Genomic DNA, 14200 nt, shown 5'->3' with positions numbered 1-14200 from the left:
ATATATTTTATATATATATATAAAAGCAAGACTAACCTAGGGGATTAGAAATCAGGATGGGGCTATCTTTGGAGAGGAAGTTTGGGGACAGTACTGTGGTGCTGACAACATTCAATTTCTTGTTCATTTGTGATAATTCATGAAACTCTATGCTTATGTTTTGTGCACATTTCTGTAAATCTTTTATATTCCAATAAAATATGTTATAAAACATTATTGTCAACTAAAATGAAATATAGACAAGGCATTAAAGAATAAAATAAAATAAAGTGAAGCTCAGAAATATTAAATGCTTGTCTGAGGCCACCCAGCTGATAAACAGTCAATTTGGGAATTAGCCCCAGGTCCCCCTGGTTTGGCTTGCAAGTCCAGCGCTTGTCCCACCACACCAGCTGTCAGTCATATGCTGCAAAGGGACCAGTGTGCTCCCTCCTTCTCCTTGGGCATGGGTGGCTTTAGGGACAGAAGATCGATGCACTGGAGGTGAAAATCTACTGGATTTTCAAGCAGCTCTGGCAGCTGGCTGTTGTCTGTTGACTATTCTCATGCCAGATTTCATATCCGGAAGTACTTTCATGTTTTCTCTGCCCTTATCCAGGGAGCACTGAGCATTTTTCTTGTGACCTGAGGCTTGACCTCTGACTATTGTCAGTCTCCTTGGTTTCTCCTCCCTTCAGATCAACTTATGGCCGCCAGTGCCGTCCTTCCAGAGCAGCACGTTGCATGTATGAGGCAAATCTCATCTTCCCATCACCACACTTATCAACCTGGCTGCATCTTGGTCCATCTCTGCTGCCTTCTCTCCTAATACAAGACATGACCACCTGCTGCTGACTCGTGACCCCTCAACTGAACTCCACCCCTTTTTGCCCCCTTTCCTGGTGTTATAAAAGTCTCCCTGTCTACTGAATTATCCCCATCAGCCATGCTAGAATATTCCCTGTCTTTCAAAAATATCCTCCCTGATTTCACATTTATCTTCAGCTGCCACCCTACTATTCTGCTTCCCATTAGAACAAAACTGAGGAAAAAAGAGACTTGTCTAGATGCTCCATCTCCAATCCTTATCCATATTCTCTCTTTTTAGTCCACTATTCACCACAGTGAAATCATTCTTGCCAAGGTTCCAATGGCTTCCATCTTACCAGTTACTGGGATTGATTATCTGTCTCACCTTATTAAACCTCTCAGCAAGAATGGATACGGTGGAGTACACGCTCTCCTTCTGGACGTCCTTTCTCACCTGATTTGGTGAAATCACTCTGAATGTCCTCCTACCTCTCAGTCCCTTCACTGGCTCCTTCTCTTCTGCCAACACCTAAATGTGGGTATAACAAAGGGCTGGGGCCTCGGCCCTCTGCTCTCCTCCACTCACATTTATTCCCTAAGTGATCTCTTCCAGGCTCATGGCTTTCAGTATCATCCACAGACTGATGACTCCCAAATTTAATCTCCTGTCCCCTCTTCCCACTGAGCCCCAGACTTACACAACCCCTGTCAACCCAACATTTCCCCTTGGGGGGGTCTACTAAGCACAACAAACTTAACTTGTTCAAATCAGAATTCTTCACCTCCCAAAACCACTCCTTCCCTGCTGGTTCCCATGGCAGTAAAGGACATCAAATTCGGCCGGTCGTGATGGTTCACGCCTGTGATACCAGCATTTCGGGTTTTTAAAAATTTTATTATTTTTTCCGACAGTCTCGCTCTGTCACCCAGGTTGGAGTGCAGTGGCATGATCTCAGCTCACTGCAACCTCCACCTCCTGGGTTCAAGCGATTCTCCTGCCTCAGCCTCCCGAGTACCTGGGATTACAGGTGCCCGCCACCACACCCAGATAATTTTTATATTTTTAGTAGAGACAGGGTTTCACCATGTTGGCCAGGATGGTCTCGAACTCCTGACCTCAGGTGATCTGCCTGCCTTGGCCTCCCAAAGTCCTGAGATTGGCCAGGTGCGGTGGCTCATGCCTGTAATCCCAGCACTTTGGGAGGCCGAGGTGGGCAGATCACCTGAGGTTGGGAGTTCAAGACCAGCCTGGCCAACATGGCGAAACCCTGTCTCTACTAAAAATACAAAACTTATCCGGGCGTGGTGGTAGGCGCCTGTAATCTCAGCTACTCGGGAGGCTGAGGCAGGATAATCACTTGAACCCAGAAGGCGGAGGTTGCAGTGAGCCGAGATCATGCCATTGCACTCCAGACCTTGTCTCAAAAAAAAAAAAGGACATCAAATTCACCCAATAGCTTAGGCAGTACTGATCACCCCGACTCTTCTCTTTCCCCCAATGCATCAGCCAGTTTCCATTTCTCATCAAACCATCTTTGAGCTCTCACCTGAGCAACAGAAACACCCTTCTAACTGGTCTCATTTCTGCACTCTTGCCCTCCTATAGTCTATCTGAAAGCTGGCAGAATGAGCCTTTTAAAGGCATAAGTTAGATCACATGTCTCCCCTACTCAAAGCACTCCAATGACTTCTCATGCATTTAGAATAAAAAGTCAAACTCTGCTGCCCTAAAAGCCCCATGTGATCGGAACCCTGCTTACTTCCAAGGCCTCGTCTCCTTCAGCCTCCTTCCCTACTCCTCTTGCTCTAGTTATGGGGCCTGGCTTTTCCTCTGATACCCTAACCCTGCTCCCACTCCAGGGCCTGTGTCTTTGATGTTCCCTCTGCTTGGAAAGCTTTTCCCCACATCTTCCCAAGGCTAGCTCCTTCGGTCCATTTAGAATCTGCTCAAATGGGCCAGGTGCAGTGGCTCACACCTGTAATTCCAACACTTTGGGAGGCTGAAGCAGGTGGATCACCTGAGGTCAAGAGTTCGAGACCAGCCTGGCCAACATGGTGAAACCCCGTGTCTACTAAAAAATACAACAACAACAAAAAAAAATTAGCTGGGAGTGGTGGCAGGCACCTGTAATCGCAGCGACTCAGGAGGCTGAGGCAGGAGAATTGCTTGAATCTGGGAGGCAGAGGTTGCAGTGAGCCAAGATCACACCACTGCATTCCAGACTGGGCAACAGAGTGAGACTCCGTCTCAAAAAAAAAAAAAAAAGAATCTGCTCAAATGTCACCTCTTTTGGTGGTGAAGACCCTGACTATTTTGTCAGAAGTGGTCCCCCACTGATATAGTTGGTCATAAACTCTTCCCTTAAATGGCATTACTCTTTTTAGAGGATATATGTTATATGTTATATGTACACATGCTATATATGATCTGCATACGGAAATACATATATTGTCTGTCTCACCCATTAGAATGTAACCTTGGCCAGGTAGGGTGGCTCATGCCTGTATCCCAGCATTTTGGGAGGCCAAGACAGGAGGATCACTTGAACCCAGGAGTTCAAGACTAGCCTTGGCAACACAGGGAGACCCCAGTATCTACAAATAATTTAAAAATTATCTGGACGTGACGGCACACACCTGTAGTCCTAACTACTTGGGAGGCTGAGGCAAGAGGATCCCTTGAGCTCAGGAGGTGGAAGCTGCAGTGAGCTGAGATTGCACCATTGCACTCCAGCCTGGGCAACAGAGTAAGACTGTGTCTCAAAACAAACAAACAACACACAAAAACAAAAACAAAACAGTGGTTCATGCCCGTAATCTCAGCACTTTGGGAGATCAAGGTGGGCAGATCATCTGAGCCCAGGAGTTTGACACCAGCCTGGGCGACATGGTGAAACCCTGTCTCTACTAAAAATACAAAAAAATTATCTGGACATGGTGGTGCACAACTGTAGTCCCAGCTACTCAGGAGGCTGAGGCAAGAGGATCGCTGGAGCCCAGGAGATGGAAGCTGCAGTGAGCCAAGATCATGCCACTGCACTCCATGCTGGGGAACAGAGTGACACCCTGTCTCAAAAACAAACAAACAGAATGTAACCTCTATGAGGGCAAGAACCTTGTTTATCTTGTTCACTACTCTATCCTGGTGTTTAGAAAGTACATAATAGGAACTCATTAAAGAGCTGGCGAAATAATGATTTAATGGAGTCCTCCTCCCTCCTTGTAAACATAAAGCATGATTCATGAATTCTGTGTATAAAAAGAATGAAGAGAATGGGAACGGGAGGGGCAGATAGGAGTGAAGGGAAGGGAGGAAACTAATGTTCATGGGCCTTTACTACTAGGTTTCCAAGCCAGCACTCTGCTTAGTGCTTTATGTGGATTATTTTGCTGAAACCTCATCCTATGAAAAACCATTGTAATTTCCTTTTTTTTTTTTTTTTTTTTGAAACAGAGTTTTGCTCTTGTCACCCAGGCTGGAGTGCAGTGGCGCCGTCTAATCTCACCACAGCCTCTCCCTCCCGGGTTCAAGAGATTCTCCTGCCTCAGCCTCCCAAGTAGCTGGGATTACAGGTGCGTGCCACCACGCCTGGCTAATTTTGTATTTTTAGTAGAGATGGGGTTTCTCCATGGTGGTCAGGCTGATCTTGAACTCCCAACCTCAGGTGATCCGGCTGCCTCGGCCTCCCAAAGTGCTGGGATTACAGGCATGAGACACCGCGCCCGACCGTAATTTCCGTTTTATAGGGGAAGAAACTCAGGCTCCAAGAGGTGAAGTCCCTTGTTTGGGTCATACAGCCAGCAACCAGCAGAGCAGGATCTGCACCCAGGTCTAGCTGGCCCGAGGAGAGTATTCTAACCACTAGACTCATATATTCTGCACTCAGAGCTTAGCTGGGAATTTCTGCCCGAGGATGCAGCACCTTTCACTTGACAGGCTCGGGGGCAGGGGTCCTGCCAGCCCTGCTGGCTTGATCTGGAAGGAAGGCCGAGTGAAGTAACAATCGGAAGGAGCCTGAGGGCCGTCCAGGAGAGGGTGGTGGAGGGGTGTGGGAACAGGAGGTGCTTCTATTCCTAGCTGTTTGTAAACAGCATCCCGACAACCCGGCTTGTCCTTTCTGCAGTGGGCCCCAGGGACAGCTGAAACCAAGTTCTCCCAAAGCAGCTTGGCTTTTCTGAGCTTGTGCTGGGGTGGAAGCCTGCAGACAAGGAGAATCCACCTCAAAAGCTTCTCCTAATCTCCTTTCACTCTGCCTTTTTCCAACCCAGAAACTCAGTTTGGGCCCCTGAGCCTGGGATATCAAATAAATTCGGCAGAGGCTCATAGAAATCAGGCGGCTGGGGCCAGGCAGCGAGTAATTACATAAGCTCTGCCTCCCTGCTTTCCTTCCTCCCCTTCCCCTCTCTCTTTGTCATTCCTTCACTCTCACTGGTTTTTTGGGTTTTTTTTTAACTTTATGAGAGATAAAATAATGTCGATTTAGCAGATACATGGGTACAAACTCTGAAGAGTGAGGAATGAAGGTCTCTCATGATGTGCCAAACACTTTCAATGCCTCATCCTATTTAATCTTCACTATAACCCTTCAAGGGTGATTGTATCATCCCCACTTGACAGGTAAAGTAATTGGGCCTCAAGAAGCTACGTTAATGAGAGAGCATTGATAAAGCCTTTGGCACCAGAAGGCACTCAATCAAGTTAATGTTCTATCTTCCTTGGGTAACGTATTCCAGGTCACTGGATCAGTAAGGGGCAGGAGCAGAATTCAAACCTGGACCTATCTGATTCCAGACACCCATGGACTTTCTGTCTCACCATACCACCCAAACACTAACAAGCCGTTGGGGGAACTGATGAACCGAATGGAGACCACTGCTCTTTTGCTGGTTATACAAAAGTGGTCCAATAAATAAGGAAGGGCTTGATCTGGAAAGGCCTGCATTCTATGGCTCAGGATATTCCTGTTTATCCAACTTGGCAGGCATGTAAAAATCAGCGTCGCCTCTCCTGTCCCCCATGCATGGTGCTGTGTGTTGTTCCTCTGTTCCTGCTATGTATATGTGTGTGTGTGTGTGTGTGTGTGTGTGTGTGTGTTTATACACATGTGTATAGACTGCCTATCTCTCGGTGACATTCATGCAGGCTCTGCACACTGGGGGACCAGCTGTAGATATGCTGACACGGTCTGACAAGGATACTCTAAAGTCTCCTGGAGGGGAGAAAGAGAGACTGAAGGAGGATAGACAGATAAGACCAGGGCTTTGACCTCACGTTCTTGTCCCAGCCTGGGGACCGCGAAGCTCCCGGAATCCCTGAAGCCAACAGCCTTCTCTGATGCTAGGAGCAACCTCCACTTGGTTAGTGGGACGCAGACCCCACCTCTTAACCATCTATATCCCGCTCTCACTGGTGAGTCATCTTATTTTACAAGTGCTCCTTGGTCCTGTCTATCTGTCCTGCCTCCCTCTTGCAGTTTCCATCCACCCGAGCTCTTTTTTTTTTTTTTTTTTTTTGACACAGAGTCTTGCTCTGTTGCTAGGCTGGAGTACAGTGGCACGATCTTGGCTCACTGCAACCTCCACCTCCTGGGTTCAAGGGATTCCTCTGCCTCAGCCTCCTGAGTAGCTGGGACTACAGGCATGTGCCAACACATCCAGCTAATTTTTGTATTTTTAGTAGAGACAGGGTTTTACCATGTTGGCCAGGCTGGTCTCGATCACTTGATCTCTTGATCTGCCCGCCTCGGCCTCCCAAAGCACTGGGATTACAGACGTGAGCCATCGCACCCAGCCCAGCCAAGCTCTTATACCTACTGTCCCAGTAAGGAGAAGGCAGGCACCCAGAGGGCAGCACTGAGGGGAGAGCAGGCACTAATGCCTCACTTGCTCAAAATTCTTTTTTTTTGGGATGGATTTTTTTTTTTGACCCTGTCAGCCAGGCTGGAAAGCAGTGGCTCAATCTCAGCTCACTGCAACCTCTGCCTCCCGGGTTCAAGTGATTCTCCTGCCTCAGCCTCCTGCCTCAACCTCCCAAGTAGCTGGACTACAGGCATGCTCCACCACGCTTGGTTTTTTTTTTTTTTTTTTTTTTTGAGACGGAGTTTTGCTCTTGTTGCCCAGGCTGGAGTGCAATGGTGCGATCTCAGCTCACTGTAACCTCCATCTCCCGGGTTCAAGCGATTCTCCTACCTCAGCCTCCTGAGTAGCTGGGATTACAGACATGCGCCGCCATGCCTGGCTAATTTTGTATTTTTAGTAGAATAGTTTCTCCATGTTGGTCAGGCTGGTCTTGAACTCCCAGCCTCAGGTGATCTGCTTGCTTCAGTCTCCCAAAGTGCTGGGATTACAGGTGTGAGCCACCATGCCCAGCCATTTTTTTTGTATTATTAGTAGAGATGGGGTTTCACCATGTTGGCTAGGCTGGTAACATTTTTTTTTTTTAATTTAATTTTTAACTTTTTAGAGATGGGGTCTTGCTATGTTGCCCAGGCTGGTCTCAAGCTCCTAAGCTCAAGTGATCCTCCTGTCTCAGCCTCTCAAAGTGCTGAGATTACAGGCATTAGCCACCACACCTGCCCTCAAAATTATTTAAATATTATATACATACAGAAGAAAACGTATGAGTAAGAACAATATTTAAAACAAACACCTGTGGATTGTACCACCTAGTTTAAGAAACAATCAGTTGCTTTTTCAAACTCTGGATGGAGGCAGTTTCAAGTTTCAGGGAGAGATTTTAACAGAGTCTAGCCCTCTCCAGTGCCTGCTTTTCCCTCCCTGGGTCAACAGGCCCCCATCACCTCTTCTGCCCTCTCCACCCTAGCCTCCAGGGCTATTTTGGGTGTGTACCAGTTGGGGTTAATCTCCTTAAGCGTTGAGCCGTGCTGCTCAGTGCTCTCCTGATAAGTCCTAGCCCTCTGCAAAGGGCATTCTGAGGTTTAGGCTGCCAGCCTCGGGCCTTCCCAGCCCTGTAGAGAGATACCCTGGACACTGAACTGTGAACTAGAACCGATGGGGGAGGGGGCTGCAGAGGCTGTGCAGGCAGTGGGAGGGGAAGATCAGGAGGGCTCAGGCCCAGCAGCCGCTATTAGTGGGGTGCTTCGGGTTTGCTTCTCAAGTTTACCTCTAGGGAGAGCTTTCCTCCACCCCCGCCAGCTCAGCTGCCCCTGCCCCTGGCTGGGTACAGGCGCTAATCCCCAGCCCCTGGTAACACCAGGGAGAAGGGAGGGGGAGGCAGGCTGGAGATTTTCTTTCCCACTTGGGAAGGAAAGAGGACACACAAGTTGACCGGTTGGGATCCGGTTCCTGAAACCTGAGGCAAGGACAAGAGGTTCACTGAACCGTTGGCTATACGCTTGCCCAGGGACTTTGTCTTCTACCTGGGCTGAAGGAGAGTTCCCGGATGATCAGGTGGAGCTACACTGGCTGACAGGTCTGGCCCTTTAAAGGGAGGGAGAGAAGCTAGGGTCAATTCTTCCAAGTCCCACCTCTACCCTCCCCAATCCCCTGCTAACATTCACTCAAAACAGAGGCTGAAGGCTTGCTGTGTGCTGGGCCCTGAATTTGCATTTTGCCCTCCAAGTCACACAAGATACAAAAGTGATGTCCCAAGGGCTTTGGTACAGACTGGTATTGCAATGCTCAGACCAGGTGCCTGACTGGAAGACTACCTGAAGGAAGTGGTGCCTGAGATAGGCAGGACAAATAGGAGTTGACCTGGAAGAGGCATGGGTGGAATATTCATGAAAAAGATAGTTAAACCATCAGGAGGATCAGGGATACTCTCTGGAGTAGCCCATCCCATGGAGGGAGCCCCTGGAAGGAGAAGCAGGCCAAGGGCCCTCCCGCAGCCTAGACTCACTTTGTGCAATAGCCAGAGTATGCATCTTGGGGCTCCCCTTCTAGGGAAAAGACAGACCTTAAGACTGTCTTAAGGCCGACCTCCCACTATTGGTTTCTTTCTTTCTTTCTTTTAATTTTATTATGAAAATTTTCGAACATACATACAAAAGTAGAAAAAATAATATAATGAACATCCATGTAGACCCATCACCCAGCTTCAACAATTGTCAACTGGTGGCCAATCTTGTTCTATCTATACCCCCATCCAGATTATTTTAAGGCTAATTCCCAAAGCCAATAAATTTTTCCCATAAATATTTATGTATTTATGTCTAAAAGAGAAGAATCCTTTACAAAGTATATCTGCAACACCATTATCACACTTAAAAGAAATTAACAGAAATTAACAGAAATTCCTTAACAGCATCCAGTATCTAGTCAGGATTTACTTTCCCTAATCCACACTTAGTTTTAATAATTATGTTCCTACTCGTGGGGGTGGGGAAGTGAACATTTGACAGAAGACTATCATTTCAGCCAATATAAGAATTTGTGGTCTCCACTCTGTAACACTGATGGTTCTATACGTGTGTGTTTCGAACAGAATCTAAGTAGATTACATTTTTTTCAGGGCAGGGACTGACATTACTGTCTTTTTTGCACCTTAGTATGGCAGAGAGGAAGAAGCACTGATCTCAACTAATTAGCTGTGTGACTTTGGGAAGGTTATTCAACCTCTCTAAGAAAAAATAGGAATAAAAATACCCATCTCCCAAGAACTGTGAGGTTTAAAGAAAAGGTGAACATGCTCAGCATGTAGAAGGTTCTTAGTAAATGCTCATCTTGCTTTACTCTGTTTCAACCACCTTTCAGTTCTTCACATGGAGTGAAGGCCACCATCAGTGAGGGCTGCAGCCAGGCCATCAGCCTGGAGTCCACCTGCCCCCAGCTCTGTGCTGTGTCTGTAGTGTTGGTGGTCCCCACTCTGAGCACCCAGGGGTTGCTTGTTTACTTGGGCCACTCATTAAACTGACAGGTGAGGCTTGTGCAGTCCTCAGGAGACTGAGGGAAGAGAGGAGCTGGGCAGGAGTAGAGATTTGCTTTTGGCCCACTTCACCAGTTTCTGGGTTCCTTGACTCAAATGAAATAATAATTTCGTAGCTGGCCTTTATTGAGTGTTTATGACACGCCAAGCTCTGTGCTAAGTGCTCTACCGCAGTACCCCTTTTAGTATTCACAACCCTGTGAGATGGGTACTACTATCCGTATTTTGTAGGTGATGAAACTGAGACTTAAATTAGGTAACTTGTGACTTACACAGAGACACTGTTACTCAAACCAGGTTTTTCTAATACTTAAATCCAAGTTCTTGGCCACACACTCACTATTTTGCTAATGGTGCTAAAGAAGCCACCTTCTAGGGTTCATTCTCACCCAGATTTATAGAGATGACTTCTGCCCAGGTTCAGCATGCACCCTAAACTCCAGCCAGCCATTATGCCAATGTACATCCTTGGACAGGGTGAGAAAGAGTGAGGGGATCAGAACAGCCTACACCCACAAGGGAAAACCGGACCTAAAGGCATCTCCTTACATCAAGGATGTGCACACAAACACACACTTCTATTCCTTGACTCGGGCTCTGTCCACAGAGCCAAGTGTGGGCCTGGCAGGGGTGAGGGAGGTGAGGCAGGGGAGGAGACGCTTGTCATGGTATTAACTGACTGAAGAAAAAGTCTATGATAGTGAAATTTCCAGGAACATGAGAATCCTTCACACTCCTGCTTGTGATTAGACTGCTTTGTTTGACTTCAGCCAAGGGAGTACCTTTCTGAGCACCGGAAGCTATGGATACATGGTAGTCATGGGCCCAGAGCCTGTGACTGGGAGTAGGGAAGAGCAGAGCCAATGATTTCCAGGGGTGCCAAAGCCTCTGGCTGCATTTCATTTCTTTCTGTATGATTCCTGATAGCTGTGTTGAGGTATGGGGCCCTCACAGTAAGTGCTACCACTTTTTCTGTAAATGTTTTGGTTTTATTCATCATCATCATAGCTGCACCCGGGGCAACCACTGTGTATACAGGACAATAAATTCCTGAGCCTCCTGGCTTCTCTCCCTCCTCCCTCCTTCTCCCTCCTTCTCCCTCTTCTTGGCCAAGGCTTAAACATAGGTGGTGGAAGAGGGGCGGCAGGGACAGAGACAGAGTTCCAGCTCCTCTTTGCCTCACCCCCTTCCCTCCTCCTCCCTTCTTTCCCATTGCTACAGTAAAGGAGTCAGGGCTGTGTCCACCAATACGCTCTGTGACTAGCAGTCAACACAATTTCATACCCAGCCACACATGCCACACACATTTTAGATGATAATGTTCCCATTCTCAGTTCCTCTGTGAGAATGTGCGTGTCATTTGAAGCTCTGTGCCTCAGTTTCCATAGAAGTAAAACAAAAAGCAAGAATTGAGACTGATCTTTGTCTTGCAAGAATTCACATGTAACGGATAATGTACAAGAGATGTGGCTGAGTAAGAGAATTAGAACAAAGACTTGAACAATTTTCCTATGCAACACTCTTTCCCATGGACAAAGGGATCCCACAAAGTCATACTCCATTGGAGGCTAGTTTGTCCAAGGAAAACTCACATATAAATGCAAAAGTGACCAAAAAAAAAAAAAAAAAATTCCTCCAGCCAACTCAGGAAAACAGAAAGCAAGTTGTGCTTAAGCCCATCGTAGGTGTGAGCAGATGCTTCCAAAACCATCACCCCTTTTCCTTCCTCTATGAATATCTTCATCCCCCAGCAAAGTGGCGTCTTTAGCTGGTAAAAGAGTTAATTACCAAAAAGAGAGCATGCTCCCTCCAGAGGCTTCTCTGGAGAGTGCAAAAACAAAACAAAACCAAAAACCAACTAACCACAACAAAAAACATCTTCCCTGGGAATAAATTTGAAGCTATCGGGTCTCTAAGCCACATTTCCCAGGCACAGACTCCTTCCTGGTCCCTGTCTCCCTTTGCTTTGGGAAACTCATTTACTCCCAAGCCTCCTGAAATGATCCATGTGCCGTGAGATGCCCATAGGGGTGGGGACTTGAAAATGAGTTTTTCTCCCACAAAAAAAAGGCTTAGCTTTGTCTTTTTGGGTGGCTGACAGGAGACATAAAGTATCACTCTCTCTTTTTACGCCTCCTCACAATAGGATGGAATGAGTGGAGAAAAACAAAGGTAATGTGGGACCAGGATGGAGTCAACTTGACAATGGACTCTTCAAGGACACCTTCCAGCTCCCATTCTACTAGTAGCTCTATTTGATTTTGTGGGATGTTGTGTTCCTCCAACATATCCAACTTCTGCTTATGAAACAGAAATTAGGAGTAAGAGATTTGTACTGCTAGTTCAGTGGATAATCATCAGTTCTGAAGCCTTAAAATCCTTTGCCAACAAGAACATTTCTTCTAAGGAAGGAAGCATCCTAATCATGAAGCCAGGGTCTCCAGCCCTCCCCTGTCTCCCTCCTCCCCTCCAGGGCTGTGCTCACTCACATCCATGGACATCTCCCTCTGCATAAGTTTCTTGGTCTCCTTTTCACAGAAGTTGAGCATGGCTTCCCGGTTGTACACACCCGTGGACTGTTTCTCTGTCTGGTTTCTCTGCCGCAGCCCCACGGGAACACTCCCATCAGGGTCCACCACGTCCAGCTCCTTCTCCAACTCCTCCATCTCCTCAGGAGACAGGGTCTCCAGCAGGCTGTCGATGTCGGGGTCTTCACTCACCTGCCGGCGATATTTGGCTACCCTAGACATCTTGGCAAAATGGGCTGTGGCTGCCAGGGGCTATCAGAGTCCTGGTGGGCAGGGAAGGGAGGGGGTGAGCTGATCTGGATGCAGGGAGTGGGCTGAGGAGCAAACCTCCGCTGGTCGAGGACTGCAGCTCCTTGGCCCTTCTGTGCTACAGGTGCTAAAGTATTCACTGGAAGCAGCAGCCTCCCTGCAGCCCAGGGCTAGTGGACCCCGGCTGGACTAATCAGCAGCCAATAAGACCCAACAACTGCCGGGCCCAGAGAGGAGAAGCCAATCCCTAAGCTGGGGGCGGTCCTATCTCGCTGTCAGAGCTGTTTGAAACTTGAGGACATTCCAGGGAATCTTGGAGCGCTGCGTGACCAAATTTAGTACAGAGCAGTTTAGCCTTTTAAAGACAAGGGGCCATGCAATGAGAAAAAGATACAAAAATGCATAGGCTGGCAGAAGCAGATCACAGCCATGGAGAGCCAGACAAGCAGGGATGAGGCCATGAGGGCCGGTGAACTGCTGGACCCAGGCACGTTCAAGAGCGTATTTTACTACTCCATCACCATGTGGACATATCGCTGTGGTCAATGTGTGCTTCATGGACTTCCTTCTACAGTATTTGGTAATGTGCTGGGGGACTCCCAGGTGTATACAGCTCCAGGAAAGGCTAGATTCAAGATGAGGAGCTGTTACTCCTAACCCCCTGCCTACCCATTTTCTTTCTACCCAGGTTCTGCCAAGGAGGACCTGAAGGCTGAGCATCAGAGGCTCCAGGCTCCTTTGGCCACTTCTTAAGAGAGAGAGAGAGAGAGAGAGAGAGAGAGAGAGAGAGAGAGAGAGAGAGAGAATAAATCCTCACTGTGTACCAAAACTGAAAACTGGCAGGTTGTTTGGGAAAGAGAGGAGGATCTGCAGAAGTTGGGAAACTCTTAAAGGGCTGTCACTTTCCATGAAGTTCCAAGGCTCTTGGGAAGAGGGTTCAAACCTCCCCCTGTTGTCATCTGTTTCTTCCTCTGCTGGGCATCTGCAGACAGACCTCCTTTGGGAGCACAGAGGCAGGTCACCACCCACGTATAAATCCAGAGCACAATTTAGTATGTCTTCAGGGAAGCAGAATTCTGGGCCATCGGGAGAGATACGATTGCAGCAGGTCTGGCATGTTTCATAGAAGGGCTTTCCACTGCTCATCCATCACGCTGCCCTGCACAAGTCACAGAGACATTCAATCCCCTGCCCCCCTCCCTCCTGCCACAAAATCCCTTCTAGAAGCTCTGGTGTAACCCATCAGGGTAGATGCTTCGATCTTTCCTGGCGTCTTTCCATCCTAAGCCAGAGAGAGACAGTCACTTGATCAGCATTTGCTGAGGCCAGGGATCGTCTGGGACTAAAACTTGGCTGTGCCATTTAATGTCCACTAGTCCAACTTTAGGTTAAGGCTGAAGAAGGGAATGGTGCCCACTGCACGGACTGAAGGACAGAGGGAAGGCAGGCAGACTTGATGGGAAAAGTGGAAGAAGACTTTAGGGAAACCTGGGGGTTGTCACTTTAAGAGTCAATAGCCAGTTTATTGGTCAGTCCATAAGTATATATTTATTGAGTGATTTATTGAGTGCCTATTATTCAGGCATTGCTCTAAGAGCAAGAGATATAACTAAAGATACAAAATAAGGCCAGGTGCAGTGGCTCATGCCTGTAATCCCAGCACATTGGGAGGCCAAGGTAGGAGGATTGCTTGAGTCCAGGAGTTCAAGAACAGGCTGGGCAACATAATGAGACCCCCATCTCTCAA

General features: G+C 47.7%; 1 protein-coding gene across 1 annotated transcript in view; it reads right to left on the bottom strand.

The window, feature by feature from the left end:
* Positions 1-12742, bottom strand: part of LMOD1 (leiomodin 1 (smooth muscle)) — a 59545-nt gene extending 46803 nt beyond the window's left edge. The window contains exon 1 of the mRNA XM_011990540.1: positions 12166-12742. Coding sequence (XP_011845930.1) covers positions 12166-12426 — 261 coding nt within the window. The 5' untranslated portion in view covers positions 12427-12742. The remainder of the gene's footprint in view (positions 1-12165) is intronic.
* Between the last annotated feature and the right edge of the window lie 1458 nt (positions 12743-14200).

This window comes from Mandrillus leucophaeus, unplaced genomic scaffold, assembly GCF_000951045.1.
Source record: "Mandrillus leucophaeus isolate KB7577 unplaced genomic scaffold, Mleu.le_1.0 Scaffold38, whole genome shotgun sequence".
In the NCBI taxonomy this organism is placed as follows: Eukaryota; Metazoa; Chordata; class Mammalia; order Primates; family Cercopithecidae; genus Mandrillus; species Mandrillus leucophaeus.
Note: the sequence above shows the minus strand (reverse complement) of the source record. Positions and strands in the feature narration are given on the sequence as shown.